Source organism: Tenrec ecaudatus, chromosome 4 (genome assembly GCF_050624435.1).
Source record: "Tenrec ecaudatus isolate mTenEca1 chromosome 4, mTenEca1.hap1, whole genome shotgun sequence".
Lineage (NCBI taxonomy): Eukaryota > Metazoa > Chordata > Mammalia > Afrosoricida > Tenrecidae > Tenrec > Tenrec ecaudatus.
This window is the reverse complement of record NC_134533.1, coordinates 25,422,071-25,448,848: the sequence shown is the minus strand read 5'-3', so window position 1 is coordinate 25,448,848 and position 26,778 is coordinate 25,422,071. Positions and strand designations below refer to the sequence as shown.

Here is a 26,778-nt window from a genome sequence, read left to right as displayed (position 1 = left end):
ACAGCCACATGTGCCACCACAGGGCACCAAGCTCACAGACGGGGGGGGGGGGTGGACTCTTCCACGTGGACATATACAAGTAAGGGAGAGGCCAGAGCAGGGAGGGTTGAGCATGAAGAGTGTGGAGGAGGCCAAGCACAGACCACCGCTGCGGGGGCTCGGCGACACTCCCGAGGGGCAAGGGGGCTGGCGGATTCGGACGCCCTGGGAGAGTGTACCAGTGATCATGCGCAATAACGTGCAGAGAGCTGTGGCATGTCCCCGGGCCAACTGTCACAGCGGGCCCTCGAGGCAAAGCACACTGCCCATAGGGCCCCCATGGTTGTCATCCTCGGGGGACAGAGTGCCAGGCCTTTTCCCCGTGGGCCCCTTGGGTGGGTGCCAACTGAGGAGCTTGTGTTGGTCACGGGCCCTGAACCTTCACGCCACCAGGCCTCCTTGGGTACGAGTTCAAAATCCAGCCTGGTGGACAACGGCCTGAGCTCTCACACAAGACAGCTGGGTTCCAATCCAGGCTCTGCTGATTGTTTGCTATGTGACCCTGAGTCCGGTCCATCAGCCTCTCGGTGCGGCTCCAGGGCAGGCACCACGGATCAGAGGTGGCGGAAAGCAGCAGAGCAGGGGCTGCTTCCGGGAGGACGGAGGAAGAGGCAGCATGAGCGGCATGTGTCGGGGCAGGGAGGGGGTGACAAGAGTGATCCTGATCAGGGTGCGTGCTGCAAGATAGGGTGTAATATCCATCAAGATCGAGCCATAAATGGAGGCCTTCCAAAGTAGCTTTGGAACCAGAACAGAATTCATCCTCCTGGGAGCTAGAAGGAGTCTGGGAACACTGGCCATCTTTCTTGACTATCCAGGTCGGTCGGAAAATTCCATGGGAATTTCTGCCTTTGACCCCTGCTACTTGTGTTTATATTGTGCCAGCTTAAATTTCGGCCAGCAAGCGTTGCCCCTGTTTACTTTGTGGCTTGAGGTAGTGATCAGGACACGGCTTGGTACCGAGCCTCCCACCAGTCACACGCGCGCGCGCGCACACACACACACACACACACACACGTTTCCTCTCTCGCTCACTGTTGCCTCCTGCCCCCGGCATCCAATCCATTCCGTGAAGTCCCTTGACTGAGACACAGGCATTTGTTTACAGGGAAGGACCAGCTCACTGAGTCTGCGGCCCTCAGAGGGCTGGGCCCACTGTCTTTCCAACTGTCTAGCAAACTCTGGTGGGGGGAATCTGGGTCACAGCAGTCAAAACTTGTACCTGACCCCCAGGATCAGAAACTGCTCCTGCCCCCCTAACCCCACCCCCAAGCTGGCTGAAACTTCCTCATCAGCAAGCCAATACTCAAACCCAAAGCCAAACTCGTGATCACTGAATCGATTCCGACTCGTAGAGACGCTGAAGGGCAAAGCAGAGCTGTCCCTGTGGGTTTTCCAGACAGTAAATCTTTCCAGGAGCGTAAAGCCTCCTCTTTCTCTAGGAGCAGCTGGTGGTTTTAAACTGCTGACCTTGTGGTTAGCAGCCCAACTCCTAACCCACTAGCCACAGAAGCTCTTAAGTCACAACTGGCAGCCTTGTATTGGTTAGGGAAGGCTGGCTGCTATGTAACAAGCAGCCCCCAGCCTTCCGTGGCTGACCACTGTGCGCTGTAACTTCTCACGAGGTCGCTGGCTTTTTTTCAGACTCAGGGCTACAGACGCCTTCATCGTGAGATTCCACTCCCCCATGGCTTCCAGGTCATCCTGCTTACCCAGCCAGCTGATGGGAAAGGAGGACTGAGTCATGTGGACACACCTGAAGCAGCACAATGATTCTGTGGGAACAATGACTCCTTTGACAAAGTAGTCCCATAGTCTGGTGCCCTAGTGCCAGGTAGGGTGGGCATGGTCAGGCATGGGCAGGTGGACCTGTCCAGCCTCACTCCACTGCGGGCTGGAGAGCCAGACCCTCTGGTGGACACCAGTCTCTCAACCACACCACACCTTTAGGTGCCCGTCATTTCAGAGCCTCAGAGGATAGGTGCTAGTCTGACTTCCTATTGTGCACCATCCGATGTGTAAACCAACACATCACAGACAGGAACGGCTCCACAGCTCCTGCGATTTGGCCAGGGTGCTGACGGAGATGGTTATGGCCACAGGGCTCCTCTCCAAAGAACTCCAAATGGACAGGACCTGAGCACAGCTCCCAGCTCTGCCAGGCTCAGGGAAAGCGCCAGCAAAGTAGAAGAGGATGTCAAGGGCACAGAGCTGGGTTCATGATTCTCAGCATTGCCTGGTTTTCTAAGTAGCCTAACAGGTCCACAGAGGAGCCTTGGTGGCATAATGGCCACACATTCAGCAGTTCGAAACCCCAAGCCTCTCCAAGGGGGAAAGATGGAACTTTCTACTCTCATTAAGAGTTAGTCTCAGAAATTTACAGGGGCAGTTCTACCCAGTCTGTGGTGAGGATATAATCTGTGGTCAGTGTGAGACTTAGAGCGAATGGGGGGAGCGTGGCCTCTCAATCGGTCGCAGCTTGATGACCTCATTTGGAGACACCACGGAGATAAATAGCTCGCTGGAGGCAGGGCACGCTCTCACTCCTTGGGGGACATTGCAGATGACAAGATACATGGAACTACTCTAGTGCCCTGAGTGAGAGAAGCCACGTGGAGACCCCTGCCAGTGTGGAGATGCTTCAAGATCCATAAGACTTCCCACCCACTGGCCTGTGACCTTCCTGCATTCGGCGTCAATGCATGTGTTTTGTGAATCTGAAGAGGACTTTGTAGACTGGCATTGGACATATGGGCTAATACTAGACTTATGGGCTTGATCTGGACTGGGCTGGGATGTTTTCTTAAGACTCAATTGCTTTTGTAGATAAAGCTCTTTCTTATACACAGCTGAGTGTCTGTGAATGTGTTCCTCTAGTCTACCCAGACGAACACACTGCCCTACAGGGTGGCTCTGAGTTGGAATCAGCTCAGCGAGGGTGAGAACAAGTTAGTCACTGTTACAACTCTGTGCTACAATCGTGTCTGGGAAGAAGTACAGCCAGCGTGCTCCTAAAGCAAGGATGGGAAGACTTCGTCTCACCTACTTTGGACATGCTGCCAGGGAGACCAGTCCCCAGAGAAGGACATCATGCTCGGTAAAGTGAAGGGGCAGCGAAAAAGAGGAAGGCTCTCTGTGGTGGTTATGTAATCTCATGTCAACTTGATAAATAAGTATGGGGTGGAGTCTAGCTTGTCAATCGTGTCACAGCCCTATGATGCCTCCGTGTGGACGTGGCTTCTCATGAGGATTCTGAGAACTTCCTCTCTCACTCTGCTCTCCCCTGCCTGCTGACAAGTCACATTGACAAGCACTGAGGTGCCACTCGGAGGAGCTGGAGGAGCCATGTGGAGACACTTGCCAGCACTGAGATGCTTCCACAGCCACTGGATCCACAAGACCTCCCACCTATCGGCCTGTGATCTTCCTGCAATCAGCATCCTTGCTTGTAACTTCACGAGTCTAAAGAGGAATTCATGGACTAATCTCAGACACGCGGGCTAATATCGGACTTACGCACTTAATCTGGACTGGGCTGGAATGTTTTCTCAATTGCTCTTTGATAGAAAGCTCTCTCTGACACACCTATGAGTGTGTCTGGATTTGTTTCCCCAGTCAGCCCGGCCTAACACACCCTCAATGAGATGGCTCGACACAGTGGCCGCCACGATGGGCTCAGCCAGGAGAACGATGGTGAGGCTGGCGCAGAGCTGGGCGGTGTTCTGTTCGGTTGGACGTGGGGTCACTATGAAGCAGAACCCACTTGAGGGCACTGGACAGCAGCAGCAGGCATTAGGCCAGGTGAGAGGTCTGCATTGCTCTTCCAGTAAAGGTGGGCAGCAAGATGCGCTGCTCTGTTCAGACAGGAGCTCCATCACCCTCGTAAGAACCTGGGTTGTTGTCAAGGGCCCCTGGTGGCGCAGTGACTAGAGCACCCTGCTGCCAGCTGAAAGGTCAGGCCTTAAACACACCAGCTGCTCCTTGGAAGGAGGATCTGGTGGACTGCGCTCCTGAAGGTTAACAGCCTCGGAAACCCTTTGGGGCAGTCCTTTTTGGTCCTCGAGGGTCACCACGGCAGAATGCAGCGGGCAGAGGTGGGGTGAGTACCCCCAGGCCAAGTATGACTCACAGAGACACTGCACGACAGAGCAGAACCGATCCAGGGGCTTCCTAGCCTGTCAGCTCCACGGGAGCCAATCCCCAGGTGTTTTCTCTGGGGGAAGCGGCCAGTGGGTTCGAACCATTGACCTTTCGGATTGCAGCCAAGCGGTTAACCATTCAGTTACCAGGGCTCTTTATAATCACTCCACACGCTATTAGGAATCCTATTCAATACCATTCATATCAACCCCATTTTACAGCTGGTAATGCAGAGGCTGACCCACTGTGGAGGCTGTCACATGCCTTTGGGCAGGTGTATCAGCCATTCCTATGGAGATGTTGCCACCTGCCTCTCCGCCCCCACTTGGCTGGTGCCCGGTGCCCCACCTGCATGTTCTATAGTCAGGGGGTGTGGGTCCTCCCACTTCAGTATGCATACTTCTCACTCGGGAAGTGGACGAGCCTATGAAGTAGCATCCTACACAGCCCCACGTTTCCACAGCACTGGTGGCACTGAGGGTTAGGCTTTGGGTTGCTAACCACAAGGTCTGCAGTTCAAACCCACCAGCTGAATCAACTCAATGGCATAGGTATTGGGGTAAAGAACCCTCCATGTGGTGATAGGGGAGCCATGGGCTGCTTGCTCCAAGGCCAGAGGTTCAAGCCCTCCCAGCAGCTCTGCAGGAGAAAGACCTGGTTCCTGCCGTCATAAATATGTCCTTCCATGCTCTGAGTCCTGGTCAGCTCTGCTCCCTCCCACAGGCTCGCTAGGAGTGGAAGTGGAAGCAATGGTACCTAACCACATCGAGGAGCTCCCCAGGTGATGAGTGACATGTGTGTCCCCGTGTCTGACCTGAGGATGCCAGGGTTTTGGGGAGGCCCTAAGCATCCAGGTAGGGCCCATGTAGACTGTCCTCCAACGTGGTGAGCTGCTGACAGAGGCACCAGAGACCGGCTTCTTCAGTCCCCAGCCCCACCCCCCTTTATTTGTCTGGCAGCTGCTGGGACCAGGATCCCTGACTTGCTTAGGTGATTATGGGAGAATCCACAGGGGCAGGCCCTGATGTGGGAATAAGGGGTGGTGTGTATTTCAAGCTACAAAGTTGAAATTCACTTTGAAGGAGCAGCTTGTCTTGCGGTCCAGGCATCGGGCCATGTTTCCATGGCGACCCTGCATCCACAGCGTCCTTTGTTATCTCTTCAGTCACACCTCCTGTGTGCAAATTGCAAATTTGGCCCTAAATCCTTTCTCGATGCCCCTTCCCTCAGAACTCACAGCTGCCTAGTCTCTCCTCCACAATGGGGCTGTTCGTGCTGGTCCCACTCACAGCGACCCCAGGTGGCTGGTCCACAGTGTCTCCTGGGCTCTCATCTGGGCAGCAGGCCTCCAGGGTGGATTAGAGCCTGGTCAACGCTTCAGCTAGCAGCTCAGAGCATTAACCAGCACGCGCGCTCTCAGGCTTCTTCCCCCTCTAGTTTGTGGCTAACCCAGATTCCTCCCTGCCTGTTAGCTGCTTACCTACCACAGCAGAGCAGGGGACTCGGTAGTAGATTGCTTTGCCACCGGTGGGGAAAGGCGTGCCATCCCCAGCCCAGTAAGAATGAGGCACAGCTGGGAACATAACACGCAGCCCAATGGATACTGGGGCTTTTCCCCTCCTGCTATAAGGCTGTCTAGGAGCCCTGGTAGAGTCATGGTTACGCATTGCTAACCTCAAGGTCAGCAGTTCAAAACCACCAGCCAACCCACAGGTGAAAGACAGGGCTTTCTACTCCCGTAAAGAGCGACAGTCTCAGAAACCTACAGGGGGTGTTCTACCCTGTCCTTTTGGGCCACTGGAGGTCCGAGTGGACTAGAAGGCTGTGAGCTTGGTTTGGGGCTTGGTTAGGAGGTGTGCTTGGAAATGCGAAGGAGCAACTCCCCCCTGTTCAGAAGGGACCTGTTAACTTCTACATGGCTCTGCAGCCATTCCCCTGTAAAGTGGACATCTCTCGCCAGTGATGGGGAGAGCCAGCCGGCAGGAGACATCCTGAAAGGCCAGGTTTCCTTCTAGGAAGGCAGGGCAGCAAGGACTGAGTCCACTACGGGTCTGAAGGTCAGGAGGCTTCTGGACTTAAAAAATAAAAAGACAGCCAGGGCTAACTGGGTGTCACATGGACCCCTGAGGAGGGATTTTTGGGTTGTGCACATGCACCCCCTGCACAGCCTTCTAGGTAAGGGCCTGCCGGTCTCTAGTCTGCACACCCAGACCAATCAGTGAAGCAGGCAGGTCCACGGCATGGATTGGCGCAGCCGCTGCAAACAGGAGCTCACGTGTGGGGACGATTGTGCGGATGGCCAAGAACCCGGCAGGGCTTCCACCAAGCTGTTTTGTACCTTCTTCAGCCCGGCTCCTTTCATCTCACAATATCCAGCCAGCGTCCCAGGCCCAGAAGGTCCGCTCCGTCCCCCACCCTGTCCTGGTTCACCAGGGACTGGGCCGCGTCGCTCTGTTCACCCAAGTCTGTGATGAGAAGGGGCGCTCACCTCCTGCCTCATCACAGGCATCTGTTACATGGGACCCCACAGGTTTCGTGTCAGACAGACCAACCATCGAACTTCACCCAGCTGCCCCGCAGAAGAAAGAGCTGGCGAGGTCTTCCCATCAAAAGGACCATCTGGAGTGCAGGTCCACTTTGTAACACAGGGGGTCACCAGCAGTGGGGATCCAGCCCACAGCCACCCCTTTGGGTTTTGGCCTTCCCCGATTGTGCCTCCTTTAAAGCTGTTGGACGCTCGGCGTCAGTTTCCATTGTCTGTGGCCACGCAGCGAACGTCTGTGTCCCTGAAAGGCACGTTGGTCGGCAAGTTTGTAAAGCCTCTCTCCCTGTCACCGTGTGAGCATGACTTCCCACCAGGCTTCCCGCAAGGGATCAGGAGACGCCTGGCCAAGCAGCCAAGGGCAGAATCGCCCCGTTCCCCCCAATGGATTGGAAAGAACATTGGTAATAAAATGCAGGGTAACTCCAAGAGAAGACCCAGCAGGAGCCCCCAGCTGCACCCATCAGCACTCAGACCTGTGAGGGCGCCTATTCCTCAGGCGAGCTGCTCCCTGCTATACCAAGCTTCCAGTCTGTACCCTCAAACAAACAACATAAAGCCCACAGCCATGGAGGCAAGCCTACAGGACAGGGCAGAACTGCCTGTTCCTGGGAGTAGAACATCTCCTCTTTCTCCCTTGCATCTTCCTGACCGCATGGAAAACCTGCATCATGACTGGGCCCATGGACTCTGTACTGGGAAGCATCTCGTTTCTCGGTTGGTTTCTGTGCTTGCTTCCCCGTGAAGGGATGGACTGCCTTCTGTGAAGAGGTGAGGGCTTTGGCTTTCAGCATTTCTGAGAGAAGAACACTGAAGAGGTTTGGCTCCTCTCTTATGCTCAGACCAGACAGACGACACCAAAAGTGCAAAGTTGGATACTCTCCAACTCTTTAAAACATGGACTCTCGGGCAGTCAAGGTTATTACCCTTAACACGGTCTCTCTTGGGCACGTTTGCATTCTGAGGTGTGTTTGGGGATGGGTGCTGGTGGCGGAGAGAAGCGCTTCCTGCAGAAACTTCGGGCCGGGCATGCCATCCATCCAAGGTGGCACGGTGGGGACAAGGGCAGAGACCCTGCCTCTAAGTCAGTATTCTCAGCTGCAGGTGCTCCGAACACATGTCCATTTCTAACCCAAACTTCAAACCAAGACAAACTGAAAACCAAACCCATTGCCACCGTGTCGGTTCGACCCCACAGGGCAGGGCGGAATTTCCCCTTGGGTTTCTGAGCCTGCCACTCTTCATGGGGACAGAACGCCTCATCTCGCTCCCTCGGTGGGTGGTGATTCCAGCGGCTGACTTTGTGGTCATAGCAGCCGGCGCGTAACCCACCACGCCTCCCAGGCTCCTCGAGGCCAAGCCATGAAAAGTCTCAAATGCGAAAAGCCGAAGATTGTAAATTCTCTCAGGGGCCTGGGAAAAGTTCCTGGAAGAATGGAATTCAAAGGGAATGGGATTTCACACGCACTGGGGACACTAGGATCACTGGTAAGGAGGAGAATGGTTAGAACCAAGAGTTGCTTGCGGTCAATCAGAGAGGCAGGTGCCATGCAGGGACCACAGAGGAGGGAAGTGGCAGAGGTCATGTCTGGTGGCAGTGACCCAGGTGTGAGCGAGGGAGGGGCCCGGCCCGGAGCAGCTGTCAGGATGGACAGGCGGTAGTCATTCCTGGGGAGACGTCCCCGAGGAAGATTGGACAGTTCTCAGGGGTGGATCGGCATGAAGGGGGAACGGAAACACCCAAGAAGGCTGCAGCAAGGAGAACACGTGACACAAACTCTCGGCCATCAGGTCGATTCTGACTCACAGTGACCCTGGGGGACAGGGTTTCAGAGGCCGTCCACCTGTACAGGAAGAGACAGCCTCGTCTTTCTTATGCAGGGCCACGGGGGAGAGGGTGGGGGGCTGGAGAAAGTGTTCCCATTACGGTTTCTCAATCTATCTTTCCTAAAAAAGCAATCTTCCCAAGTGCCATGGGAGAGAGCCACGGTTGTGATTGACAGGCAGATCAGTTCGTTAGGGTGACCTTAGTGACTAGTCAATGAGCAGGGGCAGTTCAAGGGCACTAAGAGACTGTGTCTAGTGTTGTCCTGGCCGATTTTGTTTCCCGATTCAGAGTGCTGAAGATCATGCGTTTGGTGGCTGCTCCCCTTTTAAAAACAGGATGAAAGCCTCCGGGGTTTCCCTATCTGCATCGCAGGGGCCAACATTTAAACAGTAATTCTACAGAATGTTTTCAAAACCCGATGTGATCACGGAGTCAGTGAGATCAGAGGACTCGGCTCCAAGGGATTCGGAATGAAATGGGAGGTGCTTGGTCCTGGGAGTAACAATTCACCCCCTTCTGCCTGTAGGGGAACCCATTCCTCAATCGCCTGTTAAGATCCCTGAGGTGGGAAACACCGGGCCAGACGCTAGACGATGAGAAATCGAAGGACCCCGAGCACTTGGCGGGGCTTCATTGTCGTTGGCACTGACCTTGAGCAACTCTCTGGTGCACATGCCCCAGACTCTCCGACTCACTCACTCTTATTACCCGGGTTGATACCTAATATTACAGACAACTCATGATAGAGTGACTATCAATAAGGGGTGTGGCAGGAACCAGTGGAGGTTCCAGCTGGGTCAGGGCAAGGAATTTCATGTTGGGATGTTTACAAAGGTGTGAGCGGGTCATGGAAACCCACAAGGAACGGTGATGCTCCTGAGGTCAAGTCACTGGGTGGCGCCCCTGGCGGTCTTACCCGTTCACCAGAAAGTGAGAGGTTTCTAGGTGGCTCCGAAGAAAGGCTGAGCAAGCTACTTCTGAAAAAAGAAAAATCAGTCCTTAAAAACCCGACAGCTCGGAGCTCCACTCTGGCATATTTGGGGTCTCTGTGAGTTACGATTGGCAACTGGGGGTGATAGGGCTGAAGTACAGGGGCAGGACCAGACTCACTGCCATTGAATTGATGACAACCCATCACGATCCTGCAGGACGGAGCAGAACTGTCCCCTGAGCTTCCGAGGCTGTGAACCGTTACTGGGGTAGAAAGCTCCATCTTTCTCCCGAGCGGTGACCGGCGGTTCCGAACGGTAGACCTTGCGGATCGCAGCTCAATGTGTTCCACGGTTCCATATGCAGGACGGGATGGCCAAATGGAGAATGCCTCCTGGCAGAAACTGGGGGCTTCCAGTGAGGGATGTAGCAAGCTGGCAGGCAGGGGGCAGGTAGAGTAAATGTTCCTCTCCCTTTCCTCCAATCTCAGACCCACCCCCAGGTGACAGGGAGTCTCCCTCTGCCGCAGCAGAAAGGAGGGGCCTCCAGGGACTTTGGGGAGCAGCCTGGGACAAAAGGATGGTTTCCAGTCCCTGACTTGTAGTATCCAATTTAACCTCCACAACAATTCAAGGGTGGTGACACACAGGCACAGGGCTGACAGACAGCCACGCAAAACCACTCACTGCCACTGAATCGATGCTGACCCATCACGGCCCCCTGTGGGTTTCCGAGACTGTAACTGTTGATGGAAACAGAAAGCCCAATCTTTCTCCAGAGGAGCTGCCAGGGGTTTCGAACTGCTGACCATGAGGATCATCGCAGCCCCGCGTGGAACCACCCAGGCTCCACGAAGGCACGGTATGGTTTAACCACAAGCCCACGGTCACAGCACGGGCAAAGAGTAGCCTTGAAGCTAGAACCCAAAGCCAAGTTAAGTGTCTCACCCCTCTGCTGATCTGGGGCCTGAAGTTAACTGACAGTGCAATCGTCATTTTAATTACGAACTTAATTATTAACACAAGTTCTTAATCTGATAGCTATTTCATGCAGTTTCAATGAGTCCAGTCTCCCAAAGGCCGCTGGCAGGACTGACATGGGCCCAGCACCTTTGCAGCACCTCGTTTCTGTTCCTCAGGGACCCACTGGCCCTGCTGGACCTCCCCCCTGTGGAGGGGTGGACATGGCCTGCATCTCAAGCAGAGACCGAGAGGACTGAAAATGAGGACGCAGTGGCAGCCACCTCTTGTCCAGGTCTAAGCTGCCAGGGCATCCAGCCAGCCAGCCAGCCAGCCTCACTGTTCCTGCTGCCTCCTCTCTCCTTACAGATACACAGTGTTCCTTCTCCAGAAGTCCTGTGTGTTCCCAAAATAAGGACACAATCCAGAAGCGTCCCCTGGCACGAGACTGCTGACTTCCCTGGCTGCTGACGCCTCTGCTGGCCTGCTGCAGCAGCTCCTCTGATGAACAGCTTTCAGTGAACCGACTCTTCTTCAAACCAGTCATTCACCATGGTACCGTCCCACCCCAGACCCCTGCCTGTCACCTCAGCCGGAGGGCCGAACAGTCCCTGACAGGTGCGAACGGTCCATGTGCTGACTGCTCCCTGAAGGGCAGGAGTGGGTTGAGAGAGTGGTCTGGCAATTAGCCTGTGAAGAGTCAGCCCTTGGAGACTCGGGGGAGCTCAGTGCTATCCTGACACCCGTGGGATTCTCACGTATTGGGTCCACTTGACAGTCAGTGGCTTAAGGAACCTTCTGACCAGACAGCCCTGTCCTCCCGTCCCTTTGTCCAAGCTATGCCAGAGAGACTGGACAATCTGTCCTATCAGTGATCCGTGTCTATTCTCGGGGCGCTCCTGGACCTCAGTCCCATCCCTGAGGTCCTGGGCACAGCTCCCATGGTGGATGCACCCAGCTATTCTTTGAGGCCATATCCAAGGGACCCTCTATGGCTGGAGAGCCGCCCCACAGCACCAGTCAGTCCCATGGTCAACTCGCCAATACTGGCCAAGAGTCCTGGAGGCACCCATAGGTCGGTCATGAGGTCCCACCTTCCCCGGTCCGACTCCCCGTCCCTGTGCTACATGTGCAGCCTCTGTCCTTCTATCCCAGGAGGCTTGTGGGTGACCAGGAGGCCGGACAGGTCCAATGGAGCTTCCAGACTGTGAGGGACTAGGAAGAAAGACCTGGTAGTCGACTTCTGACAATCAGCCAGTGGGGGCTCGGTGGATCACAACAGTCTGCCCCACAACCCATTTTGGAGGCTGGTACAGGATGAATCCCAGCTTGCTCCCAGGTGCAGGACCACCAGGGGTCAGGGGCAGAGTCAGGGGCCGCTGTCACGCCTGCCCGCCGGCAGACCCGCTCTTCTCCTGGTCAGCTCCTCTGGGCACTGCTCTGCTCGGCACAGACTTCTTTCAATGTGAAGAAGGGCACCGGGAGAAAGGAGCCCTCTCAGCATAAATTCTTAGCTACACTTGCTGTTACACTGCAGGGGGTGTGCCCCACCCCCCTGGCAAGGGCAGCCTTCCTTTCCGAGCTCCTCCCCAGTCCACCCATCCCTGCATCTTCCAATCCCCTTTCTCTTCTCTGCCGAGCAGCTCTCTCCCTCTCAACTAGCTCCTTCCCATCAGCTTTTACAAATGTTCGAAATTCCTTTGACTTTGCATCCCCTGAAGAGCCGCTGGCATCACCCACAGTACCCATTCCCCACCAGGCACCCCCAAATGATTACCTGTGCTTTCCGCCCATCCTCCTTCCTCACCCTCCAAGTGCATGCGTGTTATCCTGCTCGGCTTCAATAGTGCCTTGACAGGAGGCCTGGTGGCACAGTCGTTAAGCACTCAGCCGGTACCTGGGAGGTTGGTGGTTCGGATGCACCCAGCAGCCCTGCGGCAGTAAGACCTGGCGTTCTGCTCCCATAAGAATCATTGCCTACATGAAACCCTGTGGGGCAGTTCTACTCTGTCCTCCCCCACTGCCATCGAGTCGATTCTGACTCACAGCGACCCTGCCAGACAGAAGGGACTTGCCCCTGGGGGTTTGGGAGACTAACTCCTTCTGAGAGCAGAACTCCAGTCTCATGTTTCTCCATCGGAACAGCTGGTGGTTTCGAACGGCTGACCTAGTGGTTAGCAGTTCGATGTGTACCCTATGACGCCATCGCTGATTGGATCTACTCGGTGACCCCTAACAACAGCAGCCTGCTGCCTTTCTTAGGAGAAACACAATCAGAATGAGCCTCGGAACCTAAGATGGGGAAAGGCTGGCTGCCTGCTTTGGATACAGGATCCAGAAAGACCAATCAGTGGACAAAGGCACCATGTTTGGGAGAGCAGAGTGCCAGGGAAAATGAGGGGTGGCAAGTATTGACACAATGGCCACAACCATGGGCTCAAAGGTCACGGGATCACAAAGACGGCCCAGGACGGGGCGGCGTGCTGTTCTGTTAGACGTACAGCTCCCATGAGCGGGAGCCAGCCCATGGCGTCAACACCTGCACCAGCAATGCCATGCTCGGCAGCAAGTCCCTAATCACAGGCTCCACGATCCTCCTCCAAGGACCAGGAGGCACCCCTGGGCATCATCTGATTGACCTTGCTGCTGAGGCCTGGTAACACCTTTGCCTATGTTAGCCGGGTGGACAGAAACCCCACAGAAGAGAAGGTATGGTTGCCACATTTCCTCCGCTCCTTGATCTGCACCCACTGGGAAGCCCAGAGGCTCCTGGGCAGACTCAGTGCTGCAGGCCCTGTCTCCTGGGCTGTAGCAAGGCTCCCCCAAACCAACCTCACAGCCACTGAGTCAATGCTGACTCATAGCGAGCCCCTGTGAGTTACTGAGACTGTCACTGTTCATGGGAGTAGAAAGCCCTCCTGAAGAGCTGCTGGTGGCTTTGAACTGCCCACCGTGCAGGTCATAGACCAACTCGGAACCACTAACCCACCAGTGCTCAGGCGGCTCCATTCTCTGCCTCGTGCCCGCCCAGCTCTCCAGCCACTCCCTGCCCATTCATCAGCACTGCCCCTCACGTCTCAGGACTCTCCTTTCTTCCAGATGGGAAAGGATGTCTTGGGCTTAGTGAGTGTAGTGGGGTGCTGAATGCCTCAGGGTGGCCGAAGCCAAACCCGACCGAGAGGGGGGCTTTAAAGAGCAGAACGGTCTTATCTCCTCATGTCTGGTGACTGCCGGCCATCCTTGGTGCCGCCCACTGTCATCCCATGGCGCCGCCCCAGGCATGTCTGTCCCCTTTATAAGACCGCTCAGAAGGGATAAAGGAGCCCTAGGGGCACTGCCGGGTAAGGGTCGGATGCTAACCGCTAGGTCAGTGGTTCAAACCCACCAACTGCTTCTTAAAGGTGAGGCTGTTTGTTCCCATAAAGATGCACAGCTTGGGAAACCCCATATAGGGTCTCTATGAGTCAGAAAGGGCTCCATGGTAGTGGGCACTCAGAGCGGATGAGATCAGAAACTCCATTTCCTGTGAAAGGCAAGGCTTTCTACTCCTGTAAAGATTTAGTCTCAGAAACCCACGGAGGCAGTTCTACCCTGTCTGATAGGGTCACTGGTGAGTCGGAATTACTCTGATGGCAGAGTGTTTCCTGGGCAGTGGCCTCGTGAACATGCCAAACACAACCTCACCTACAGTAGAGGGGTGAGGACTTCAGTGTAATTGTCACCATTCAATCCGTAAAGGTGGGGAAGGGTGCCAACTGAGTAGCCCAGTCTGTGATAGATGAAGTCACAGAATTCTCATAGAGCTGTCTCGCCTCCCCTTTCTTATTCACATTCCTAAATGCACCAATCCTTCCTTTTCTGATCAAATCCATTCCTGAAAACACACATCTTTCCTGGAGCCGGCAGCCTCCTCCTTCCCCCGAGGAGGGCCTAGTGAGTTTGAACCTCTGGCCCTCGTAACCTAGAGCCCCACCCAAACCAAATAACCCAAGATCATTGCCGAGTGGAATCTGACTCAGTCTACAAGGCGGGGTAGAACAGTTCCTGTGGGTTTCTGAGACTGGAACTCTATGAGAGTGGAAAGCCTCGTCTTTCTCCTGTGATGCAGCTGGTGGTTTCAAACTGCTCACCTTGAGGCTAGCAGCCCAACACATAACCCACGATGCCAGCAGGGCTCCTTGACAGTACTTAACGATTAAAAATGCCACCTCACTGGGTTTGTAGAGCCCCAGGTACTTGGATGGAATAGATTGGGACTCATGAGGGGACACAGGGTGGGGAAGGGGACAGTGATGATTTGGGACACATTTAAAGGACAGCACAGCCAGTCCACCTGGAGAGCAGCCAAGCCAGAGAGCCTACCCTCCCTTCTCTGTGGGGCACACCCACAGCAAGCCCCCTTTCCAAGTGCCCCCTGCCCCATGGGTGCCTCTCTCATGCCCAGGACCCAGAGAACACGTGCTTGTTCCAAACCCAGAAGTTACGGATGCGTCTTTAAAAGAGGGAAGCTTACCCTTGGCTTACACGCTGGGCTGCTCATCCCGACATTAGCCACTGGAAACCACCAGCTGCTCTGAGGGAGAAAGAGGAGACTTTCTTTCTGCTCCTGTGAAGAGTTCGTCTCAGACCCCCACAGGGGCAGTTCTACCTGCCCTTGAGGGCTGCTATGCATTCAGAAGACGACTGGATGGTGGTAAGGTATTTTTGTTTTTAGAGTTTGCCTTTTTAGTCGTTATAGTGTGGGCACAGCTGGAGCCTCTGGGTTGTCCGGATGTGCGCGCCATGAGCTCCGTCGCCTTGTCCTCCATCAGCACAGATGCCCGGGTGGAAGGAGTTCTGGGCTACAAGCCCACGTGGGAGGCCCGAGCGGCGCCAGGGGGCCTCTGAGACAGGCGTGGTGGGCTGCTTTGGGAAAGTCACAGCCTGGGGACCCTCCAGCGCAGATCTGATCTGCGCATTGGTGGGGGGGTCGCCCACTGTCTGTGAGGAAGGCCCTGCTGCAGGCGCCAGCCTCTTCACACCTGGGCCTTCTTTGCTCTCTACCGTTTCCCAGACCACACCCGCTGTCGGTGTCACAAAGCCTCCATCCTCTAGGCAGAGCCCTCGCCCCAGCCCTCCTTGTGTCCAGGCCAGCTTCCTTCCCCGCCCCAGCTCTCAATCCCCCTCTCAGGGGAAGCCTTCCCAATCGTCCTCTCAGACCCATCTGGATACACTCTCAATGTGCCCGCTACCTCTCCCCTGGGGGCGTAGGACCATCTCATGCTGCCCCCAATGCCTGCCTGCCATTCTCCCCATCCCCCACCACTATCTCTCTCATCCCTTTGATGAGGACTGAGAATGGGTCACTATGTCACCTGGGTGGGGAGCGGGCTCTTACGACTGTATTATTAGCCTCCAGTCTGAAGCTGGTGCCGATTATGTGCTCCTAAGAGAAAACCAAGGGATTTATCTATTTACCTTTTCCATCTACATTTTTATCCGTTGCCCTTTCTAAATCTGCTGCTTGCTGCCCTGGTACCACACCTACACACTAGGGCCACATGCACGAGAAAACAAAGGCTGCTGTGTTAGAGAAACAAAACCAGGACTCTTATGATTAGATAGATAGATAGATAGCACAAAGGAATATAACAGCTAATTGGTCCACAGAGCAGTACAGAGGGCTCAGTTCCACTCAATTCTGTGGAACAGTGAATAAATATACTAGAAGTCCTTCAACTCACGAGGGCTGCCTGGTTCAAGGTCAAGAAAGCAAACAGCTGTGTCTTCCCTCAGTTAATGAAAAAAAGTCCACCCACAGGCAGCAAACAACAGGGCAGGTGGCCAACAGTCAGCAGCTCAGGAGCTTAGCAAAGCAGGTCTGGATGGGATGTTGACCTCAAGCAATTTAAGGTGACAAGATCCACCAGCCTCAAGCTCAAGTGACGTACGCACCAGCAGTCTGGCGAAGCAGGTCTGGAAGGAACCTCAAGCTCTAGAGACATGATCCACAGGTTGGCTTGTCCCACAGGTAGTGTAGCTCATAAGTTGAGGCAGAGAACCAGCTAAAGCAGCCAAATGCTGCTCCAATCACCAGAGAGCAAGAGAAAGAGGGGCGGGCCTTGCCGAGCCATTTATCTCTTTGCCCTTCAATCTGTGACCTTATTAATCCCACCTGTTCTCATTGGCCAGGTTGGCACAATAAGCCAACCTATCACAGCTGCCCAGCCCTATGTGGCCCCCGAAGATCAGTGATGAACCAGAACATCTGCACTTTCATTATAAATTTTCAGAAGTCGATCATCACGCCTTTCCTCCTAGTTCCTGTCCACCTGGAAGTTTCTGGATAGCCATTCGGTACCATAACCACACAGGTGGAGATGCTGCACCCAGCATGAGTTGGGTTGACCAGGAACCAAACTAGGGCCTTCCACATGCTGTTAGGGACCACTGGATCAGTTCCCATCCCAGTGACCCTGTGTAAAACAGAAGGAACACCTGCCCGGCCCTGCACCATCTTCACAGTTGGTCCCGTGCTTGAGCCCACTGTTGCAGCCACTGCCTCTGTCCATCTTGTCGCCAGGGCCTTCCTCTTTCCCACTGCCCCTCTATCTTACCAAGCATGCTGTCCCGTCCCAGGGGCTGGTCTCTTCTGGTAACAGGTTCAAATTACATGAGGTGAAGTCTCACCATCCTTGGCTCTAAGGATCATTCTGGCTGTACGTCTTCCAAGACAGGTTTGTTAGTTCTTTTGGCGTCCATGTACTTACAATATCCTTCACCAGGACTGTAATTCAAATGCAGCGATTCTTCTTTGGTCTTCCTTATTCGATGTCTAACTTTCATATGCAGATGAAGTGATTGAAAGGACCATGGCTTGAGTCAGGCAAACCTTGGTCCTCAGAGTAACCTCCCTGCTTCTCAGTGCTTTACAGGGGTCTTATGCAGCAGATTTACCCAGTGCAATGCATCCTTTGATCTCGAGTGCTGCTCCCAGGAGCATTGGTTGTGGATCCAAGCAAGACAAAATCCTTGACAACTTCGACCTTTCCTCCATGTGTCAGGACCCATTGGTCCAGGTGCGAGGCTTTGGGTCTTATTGACATTGAGTCATAATCCGCACTGAAGGCTGGGATCCTTGATCTCCATCAGCACGTGCTTCAAGTCCTCCTCACTTTCAGCACCGTGAAGACAAGAATTAGAAGCAGCCACAGAGATGATGTTTTTACCAGACTAGTTGTGGGGTCCGTTGTGAGCATACAGGTGTTAACTTTGATGCCGATAGAGAGAATCTCCTCATTCTCAAACCCTGTTTGCCTGAGGGTGTATTCCTCCATACTCCACACGGGGTACCCCCGTGTCATTGTTTGTGCTGGGGAGGGGGCGGGACAAGCTGGCACAGAGCTCGATGGCAGGAGTGGGAGGCGAGCTGCTACCGATGGCAGTGCAGATGGAGTGAGCAGACGCCGCTCAGTGACACCGACTGCTCTGGTGGATGGCCTCTTTATCACTTCTCTTTGGGGCCTCTGGGTCTGGCGCTTCCTCCACCTGCTGCTCCCACCTGCCCTCTCCCTCTGCTGCAGACCCCTGTGCTTCCTGCCCCAGGTGTTTCCTACATTGCCGTCCACTGCCTTCTCCCTTCCTCTTCCTGTATCCCAGGTCCTGGGTCCTCACCTGGACCCGGGGTCTAAAACTCTGAACATGCCCAAGGAGGCAGCGATGCTTTCTACTAGAGGTAATGAACGATGCTGGTGAACCATCAATCCCCTAGGCCCCTGAATGGTCTCCTTGCTATACCAAGAGGAGGAGCTGATGAGGAGGGGAGTGTGGAGAATGGCCCAGGTCCCCAGGACCAGCTGTTGTGAGGTGCTACTGGACGTGGGCACAGGAGACTGCAATGGGGGTCCTTGGCAAAGGATGGACCTGGTGACACCAGTTTCCCGGTGTGCTCATCTCTCTGAGCGATTCTATGCTAATTTCTCCATGAAACATTCATACTGTCTTCCATGTTGCTAAGCAACCAACCCAAACATGTTTACTGTATCAAATCTCTCTGGAGGGTCCTGGAATGTGTTCAATGCCTGCAGCAAGATGGACGCAAGAGGAGGAAAAGCAATCTAAGGCACTGGGGAGGGTCACGGAGGCCACTCTGCCAAGATGCAAATTCCCTTAGCTTCGTGGCCAAGAGTGTGTTCTTTGGAGGCAGACCCCCTTGGTTTGATCTCTACTGCAGAATACATTTCTTAAGTTCTCTGTTTTATTTTCCCCCCATTTTCTGTAAGATGGAGGTAATAATGATATATGTCTCACAGGGCTGCTGTGACAATTGCAGATGAATTAATGTCTGAAGTGCTTAGTTCAGTGCTTTCTGGCACCAAGAAAGAGCTCAAGAAATGGTAGCTATCCAATCACGTATTTATTGTTCTATGGAAGTGGATTGAAGTGTGTGCTTTGGTGAATAGGTGAGTTTACCAGCCAGGATGTCATCCAGTGATAATGTCATCCAATGGTAAACTGAGCCATGACTGTTCTAGAAGGCTGGCAATTCAGAGAGGTTAGACCAGACAGAATCAGTACCAGGAGTGGGGTTAGTGATTCATAAGGGCTCCTAAGACCACGGAGCTACAGGGAAACCCTTCAGAGTCAAAAAGTCCATCCAACGTGAACTTGAGAAAATGCTACCTTCCATTGAAGGTGATAATGCCCTAGCTGAGGGCCTCCTAGACCACTTCAGACCTCCTCCAGCGTGGCAGTCTTGTTGGTTATCGGTCTGTCTCCCGGGTTATCAGGAAGAGAAGCCTGTCTTTTCATTGTTGTACCAGAAGGGCATCGTGCTTGGAAAAGCAGAGGATCAGGAAAAAGAAGAAGACACTCAATGAGATGGAATGACACAGTGGCTGCACCAACCGGGCCCAACATCACAAGGATTGTGAGGATGGGGCAGCGCCAGGCAGTGTTTTGTCCTAGTGGACACAGGGTCGTTCAGAATTGGTGGTGACTCAGGAGCACTGAGCAAGAACAACACAAACCAGTGCCTAGTACGTGCTCATTCACCCCTAGTGAAGGAAACACAGCATCTACACCGTGGTCCATCTTCACACTTACAGGTGTAAATCGAAGACAGGTGATCTGAGATACTTGTTACCATAGAGGCCAAAAAAAAATGAGAACAGATGGAAGGTTTAGTAGGGCCACCAGGATGACGTCCCGGCTTCAGTCCCAAGGAGGGGGTTTGGACGCCATAGCAAGGGGTCTCGGGAGTGACCACAGAAAGCAGAGTCAGAGCGCTGGTTCACAAGACAGCCGCCTCTCTTAATGGAACCCAACGGTCTTGGCTAACAACACAAGTGTGGCCTGATTCTAATGAATGTCGACAATCTGACAATTACTAACAAGAACTGCATTGAAGCATAACTTGTTGTTAATTACCGCTGAGTTGGCCCTACCCCTGCACAATGGAACGCAACGCTGCCTGGTCCTGTGCCATCCCAGGACTGGCTGCAGACCAGCCCCTGTGGTCCGCAGGGTGCACACGGGCTGGCCTTGAGAACTAGATCGCCAGACCCTTCCCCAAGTTCATCTCAGCCTGGAAGGCCCACTGGAACCTGTTCTACGTCAAAGCCCTCCCGGCAAGCCTCCACAGATGGGGGTGAGGGTGGGTGGGAGTATGGCAGGGGCTGTGTATGGGATGTCCTGGCTGGGAGTCAGCCCGGCTCTCCCACGTGGAAGGCGAGGCTCCTTTGTCCCAAAGTATAACTGCGTACAGGTATCACGCACGGTGGGCCGGACAGTTTTCTCAAACCGAGAACACCTGTAAGATACCCCTTTGTCAAAAGCCAGAGCATGAACCAAAGCCCCAGGTACCCCTTTGCCCTTCAAGTATCCCCACCCCATGGTTATGACCATCAGGAAAGCTGGCCTGGTTTCAAGCCTGGTGCGGAGGAAACATGGACATCATACACTTCTTTGTGTCTGCCCTCTTTTGTTCAAGGGGACATCTCACAGTATCTGGTTCAGAAGACATACAGAGAGGGGTTATCACACACATGTCCTGCGTCATGCTAGGTTTTTCTAGGGAGACAAAGAAAACCAAAGCCTCGTGGTCTGCCCTGGGGAAGGAAAGACCTCCCACTAGCCAGACGTCATCCAATACACACCCAGCGTTTACTTATTCAGACAGTTTCATTCAGACCCGGAGTGAATCTATCTGGGTTTCATCCAAAGAAAGCCATTTTTGTCTTCCCGGCTCTTTGTTGGAGGAGGGCTTCAGACTTTGTGAGCGGGTAGCAGTGGGCGGACTCGGATGCGGATGCAAGTGTGGGGCCACTGACTGCTCAAGGGCCTAGCAACTTGGCCAAATGCTAGCGTCAAGGGGATGGGGCCTCAGCCACTCTGCAGACCTTTGAGATGCACCTGAGAGGAGTCACTTCTGGACACAAAGGCGAGCTCCGAGTGAGGAGAAAAACTGAATGCTCATGTCCAAGTGTTCAGGGGATGCCATGGTCAATCCTACTTTGGGAAATAGCAACTACCGCCTTCAAAGCCCGTGGACAGTCATCTATTGATCTCTGTGTTAGCCTGGGTAATAGAGAAACAAATCCATAGACACTCACATGTGTATAAGAAAAGAGCTGGATAGAAAGAGGAATTGTACATTAAGAAAGCATCCCAGCCCAGTCCAGATCAAGTCTGTAAGTCCAATATTAGTCCATAGGTCCAATACCAATCTATAAAGTACTCTTCAGACTCATGCAACACATGCAATGATGCTGAATACAGGAAGATCTTGTGGATCCAGTGGTGGTGGAAGCATATCAGCACTGGCAGGGGTCTCCACGTGGCTTCTCCAGCTCAGGGCACTGGCATAGATTGATGTGTCTCATCAGCTGCAATGTCTCCCAGGGATCGAGTCGAGGGAGAGAAAGAGTGTCTCCCGCCTCCAAGGATGAAAATAAAGGAGTTCCCAGAATCCTCAGGAGAAGGCCATGCCCACACAAAGGCCTCATTGGCTGTGACCTGATTGATAGGCTAGATGCCACCCCTTCACTCTTAATCCTCAAGTTGACAGCAAAGTGTGTAACAGCCACAATCTCTCTCCATCCAGAGGAGAGGAAAGGGAAGAACATAGAAGGCATTTGGGAATAATTAGTCCAATGAAGGAGAGGACCACACAAGCATCAGGCAGCATGTGCCGGAGGAGAGGAACTAGATGGTGCCCGGGTCCTACTGCCAGCTGTTCGTTCACGTTCGAACGTCCTGATGAGTGGGAGGAAAATGTGGGACAGACCAGGCATATTTTGTCGGCTAGTGACCGGCAGGTCTCCACCCCCCAAGACTATGGCTATTAGTCACCTTTCCAGTATGGAACTGCCCTCACCCCATGTTAGAATCGTCACCCAGTGAAGATCCAAAGAGCAGCATTTACCCAAGGACAGACGGTTAGGGAAGAGGGAGGCATGGAGCAGGAGACACCGGGAGGAAGTGGGCCGAGGGGTGGGTCACCGGAGGGATTGAAACGGCTCCCCTGCAACAACATGCATACGGATTGTTGAATGTAAAACCCATGATCTGCCCTGGGGCCCTTCCCGTAATTAACTCACCGATGAGGGGCAGGTGGCCTCCAAAGGGCCAGGGATTATCTACAAAGGCGGGCTACAGCACCAGGAATGTGTATACAGGCAAGACAAAGAAGTACGGATGGAAGGCGGCGTGGACAGTGATAAATGCCTGCGAGCTTCCACCTCACGTTCAGCAGGGCTGGTGTCTCAACCTTGTGTGTGTGTGTGTGTGTGTGTGTGTGTGTCCTGTGGATGCCTTCAGCTGCCTGGGGAAGCCCCTGGATGTCTTGTCAGACGATTTTTAAAAAGCAGCAATGACACCTAATGACAAAGGAATGCCTAATAACCCCAATTAATTAATCCATTCCCTCACAAGGTCTAGCAGGGGACTTCACAAGTCCCATTATTTAGAACAGTGGTTCTCAACCTGTGGGCTGTGACCCCTTTGGGGGTTGAATAACCATTTCACAGGGGTCACCTAAGACCATATTTCCGACGGTCTTAGGAACGAAGACACTGCTCCTCCATCTGTCACCAGGTGGGTTCACCCCCATGCAGATATGCCCACATAGGGGGTCACCACAACATGAGGAACTGTATTAAAGGGTCACAGCATGAGGAAGGTTGAGAACCACTGGTTTAGAACTTAAAGAAGAATACAAGCTATCTCCCACAGGGGTCTTCAGCAGCTGCCAGGGGAGAGGGAAATAAACACCTGCCATTTCTCTCTGGGGGGCAGGGGGCTCAGAGTCCCAGGTATTGTCAGGACCACTGGAGTTTGTTGCTTAGATCCCCGTGAGTAGGAATCGTTGGTTTCAGTTAGGGATTCGTGAGAATAATAAAGACACACATTGTTTTTTTGTGCCCCAGGAACCCCTTTTAAATTCTATCTACAGACTAGGTGGAGGGAGGGAGTGGGGGGAGGTCTGTGGGTCCCAGCTGCAGAGTCCCTGGGAAGAAGGTCTTTTCTCAAAATTACCATGAACCTCAACCTCACCCAGCCGGCTGTTCCGTTCCAGCCATCTGACTCCCAGACAGGCGTAGCTACACATGGGACACTTTCTGCCGCCCAGCCAATAAGTGATGGAGACACGGGCAGTGGGTCTGTGATCCCACAGCCTCCTGGCTCTCAGGGGGTCCACACAAGTCTGGACATCTCTGTGGAGGCTGAAGAAATCCCGTCCCCACCCTCTCGTCAAGGGAATCTGGAGGACCTTCTTTAAGGCTTCTGCCTCTTTGTCAGCACGAGCTCCCAGCAGCATCCCCCGCTGTCACCTGCCACCCCCGACACTGTCTGCTCTACTTTCTTTGTGGAACGTCCATTCTGCTGTATGGTCACTACTGACTTCAACTGGGTCAGTAGCTGACTCTCTCTGCGCATCATGGCAGCCAGGCAGCATCTCGAGCTTTCTGTTCCCCCCACCCCCACCTACAGAGCCTTGGTCCCCACAGCAACCAGGTGAGGGTTTGATATGGTGTCTCAGCACGTACCGATGGCGCCCCTAGCACTGCGTTGTCAAGAGAGGCCGTGCCCCAACCACATGTGGAGAAATAGCTCAGAGAACCATCCCAGCGGGTGGAAGCCCATAAAACATCCAAAAGAATCCTAAACCCACTGCCATCAAGGAAATTCAGAGTTCCAGCCACCATGCAGAACAAGGCAGAGCTGCTCCTGTGGACATCTGAGATGGTATGTTTTGGGGGAGTAGAAAGTTTCATCTCTCTCCTGGGATACAGCTGGTGATCTTGAACCACTGACCTTGTAGTTTGCAGCCCCGTGTATAACCACCGTGCCACCAGGGCTCCAGGATGCCTTTGTTTGTCTACAGTGTATCAGACCCCTACTAGGTTCCAGGCAGGGAGTAGGTGCTGGGAAGCAAGCATTGCACAGGACTGCTGTCATCAGCCTTCCATTTTAACCCAAGGAAAATCCTTTGTAAGCCACCCAATAAGAAAGACTGTGTCCCACCGTGGCCAGGCATATACAAGCATTTGGATGGAGGGATAACGGAGAGGCTAATCAGATGTGTGTGCCACGGAGTTAATGCCTACTTGCAGGATCTCGCAGGACTGAGTGGCACTGCCCCATGGGGTCCCCAGGCTGAAGCCTTCACAGAGGCAGAGCCCAAGGCTTCTCTTTGGCAGTGCATTGCTGGGTTCAAATCCCCTCTATTTTGTCTAGCAACCAAGTTCCAAGCTTAACCACTGTTCTGCCGGGCTCCTTACTAAACCCTCCCCCAAACCAAACTCACTGCCATCCAGTCAGTGATGGCTCCTGGTGACCCCTACAGGACAGAGCAGATGTGCACCCTGCTGGGATTCCAGAGCTGTAAACCTTGGCAGGGACAGAAAGCCTCATCTTTCTCCCAAGAGGCGACTGGAGGGGTAGAACTGCTGTCCTTGCAGTTAGCAGCCTGGCAAGTAGTCCAGGATGCCATCAGGCAAAAACCCTTCCTGAGCAGGTGACGTTTAAGCAGAAAGAAGGAGCCTCATCATTTGTTTCAAAAGCCAGGGGAAGATAGGGCTGGGGTGGGGGAGGCAAGAAAGAGGCTGGCGCCTTCTAAGAAGCGCTGTCAATTTGCGCACTGAGGCTGCTGGTGGAGCGGAGACCAACTTGTGCTTGGTTCCTGCCAGACCAAGCTGGCAAGGAGTATGGTAGAGCAGCTCATAGCACCCACTCTGACACCATCAGCCCAGCCCAGTTAGATTCTGGCTCTAGGGTTTCTCTAGCTGTGTGAGCACGGGCAAGCCAATCACCCTCTCTGAGCCTCAGTCTCCTCCTCTTTAAAGTGGGAAAAGAGTAGATCTTCCTCGTGGGGCTATTAGGAGGGCTTGGTGTCATGGGTGAGTTCACAGGACGTGATGCTTTGTGAAAGGTCATTCCAACCTCAGAGAGAAGCCAGAAAAAGATCCTGAGCCTGGGAGAGGCTGGCCTGCTTTTTCATAGGTCATTGGACGAGCAATCCGTAGTCCATCAGTCCGTGATCTGTCTGGAAGAATTCATAGAGGTTCTGGACACCTATTCCCACCCAGGGCTCTCTCTGGGAAGGAGAGGGAACCACGTGGGCAGACAGTCACCGTCAGTCAGGTGCAAAGAGGTGGGAGAGAAGGCCATGAGGCCGGAAGTCCACCCTGGAAGGAGTCCTATAGAAAGAAGGCTCACCTAGCCTCTTACCCGGCCCCGGCCAGTGAGGTGTCCCCTTCACTCCCAGCCTGCTGCCCAGTGGGTTTCTCTTTCTGCCTGGGCGTGTCAATGTCATGTTTCCAGGCTTGGGAGAGCCTCAAGGACAAAAGCCATTTGCTCTTGCTTTCCACTCACCCTAAGCTCACCGCCCCACAGCTGGGCCCCCTCAGGGTTGCTGAATAATTGATGCAGGGAGGTGGAGTCCAGGCATTGTAGTGACACTCTGAAGCTGTGAGAGGAAGCTGGGCAGGCAGGGGCCATTTCAGTCATTCCCCTGACCCAGGGCCAACCTTCTTCAAATCATTCTAAAAGGTTCCCCCCAGGAAGTCAAGCACACCCCAATCCAAGCAGGCATCTTGAAGGTCAGAGCTTCTGCGCCCAAGCCTCCCCACATATCTTACTCAGATCCCTTCTGTTGCACCATACAATGGGGGACACGCTCCTCCCTGCCCGAGTGGGGCTCTAGGATCAGCAGATGCAGGCAAAAAAGCCTCGGGTGTCCAGGAGGTCTCCATGGGGTGCTCAGTGACCCTTCTGGCTGGCTGTAGCTTGGGGCTGCTGGCAGCCAGCCAGTAGGATCCTTCCACTCCTCCAGATTCTCAGCACCCAGTTGCCCCTTGGTCCCTTTCCTCCTGGGTCCCTTCCTCCCATGAACAGCAGTGCCCCTACCAGGGCTTCCAGAGGGTTTTCCTGGCAGTAGCCCCTCAGGTCCACCCCTGTCATCTTCTCCTAGCCCCTATTCCGGGTGCCCCCAACAGCCAGTCTTTCCAATCCCTTCCCTGCCCCATCTCCTCGCTGCTCCCTCCCCCTGCTCCGCCCCCGCCCCCGCCCCCCTCCCGGCCCCCCCCCCACCGCACCACACCGCCAGTCTAGAGACCTCCTTCCTCCCAGCCACCTTCTCATACTTTCCTCCGCCCCTCACCACCCGCAGCCCCCTCCCTGCTCCCACTCATCGCCCAAGCTCCCTTGTCTTTTGCCCTCTCTGCCCCCCACTCCTTGACCCGCATCGTGTCCCAGGACCACCCCTCCCCCAGGCTTCCCTGTCTCCTTCAGGCACGTCCGCCGCTCCCTCCCTCCCGCCTCAATCAGAACCGGCGCCGCCCCGTTCAGCTCACCTGTTGGGCAGGTCGGAGCACGCCAGGCTTCGCCTTCTCGGGGTCGGGGTCCCGGTCGCGCGGCAGCAGCCCCTTCTTGGGGTGCATGTGCCGGCACAGGCAGGTGACCCCGCAGAGCGCGAGGATGCTGGTGGCCGTGCCCAGCGTGGCGCCCAGCGCGATCACGGGCACGGAGAGCACCATGGTGCCGCTGGGCCGGGCTCTCACCGCCGCCGCTGGTCCCCAGCAGCGCCCGGATCCCGGAGCACAGCGCTCCGCCGCGGCAGGGTGGGCAGGGCGCGCGGCGAAGAGGACGTCAGCGAGGAGGAGGCTGGCCCCGCGGGCGCTGCGCCCGCACAGACACCACGTCAAGCAGCCACCGCCTCCCGCCCGCCCGCCAACATGTGACCAGACCCCCACCCAGAGCAGCTGGGAGCATCTTTGGCGTGGCCTCGGGCCTTCTTCAACCTGTGCACCCAGAACACTTGGGCACAAAAAGGGCTCCCACTGGGCCGGGCGCTAAGC

The 26,778-nt window shown here is 54.5% G+C and overlaps 1 protein-coding gene across 1 annotated transcript in view; it reads right to left on the bottom strand.

Moving 5' to 3' along the window:
- SYT13 (synaptotagmin 13) overlaps window positions 1–26,457 on the bottom strand; it is a 43,038-nt gene extending 16,581 nt beyond the window's left edge. The window contains exon 1 of the mRNA XM_075547684.1: window positions 26,275–26,457. Within this exon, the coding sequence (XP_075403799.1) occupies window positions 26,275–26,457 (183 nt within the window). The remainder of the gene's footprint in view (window positions 1–26,274) is intronic.
- Window positions 26,458–26,778: the final 321 nt, after the last annotated feature.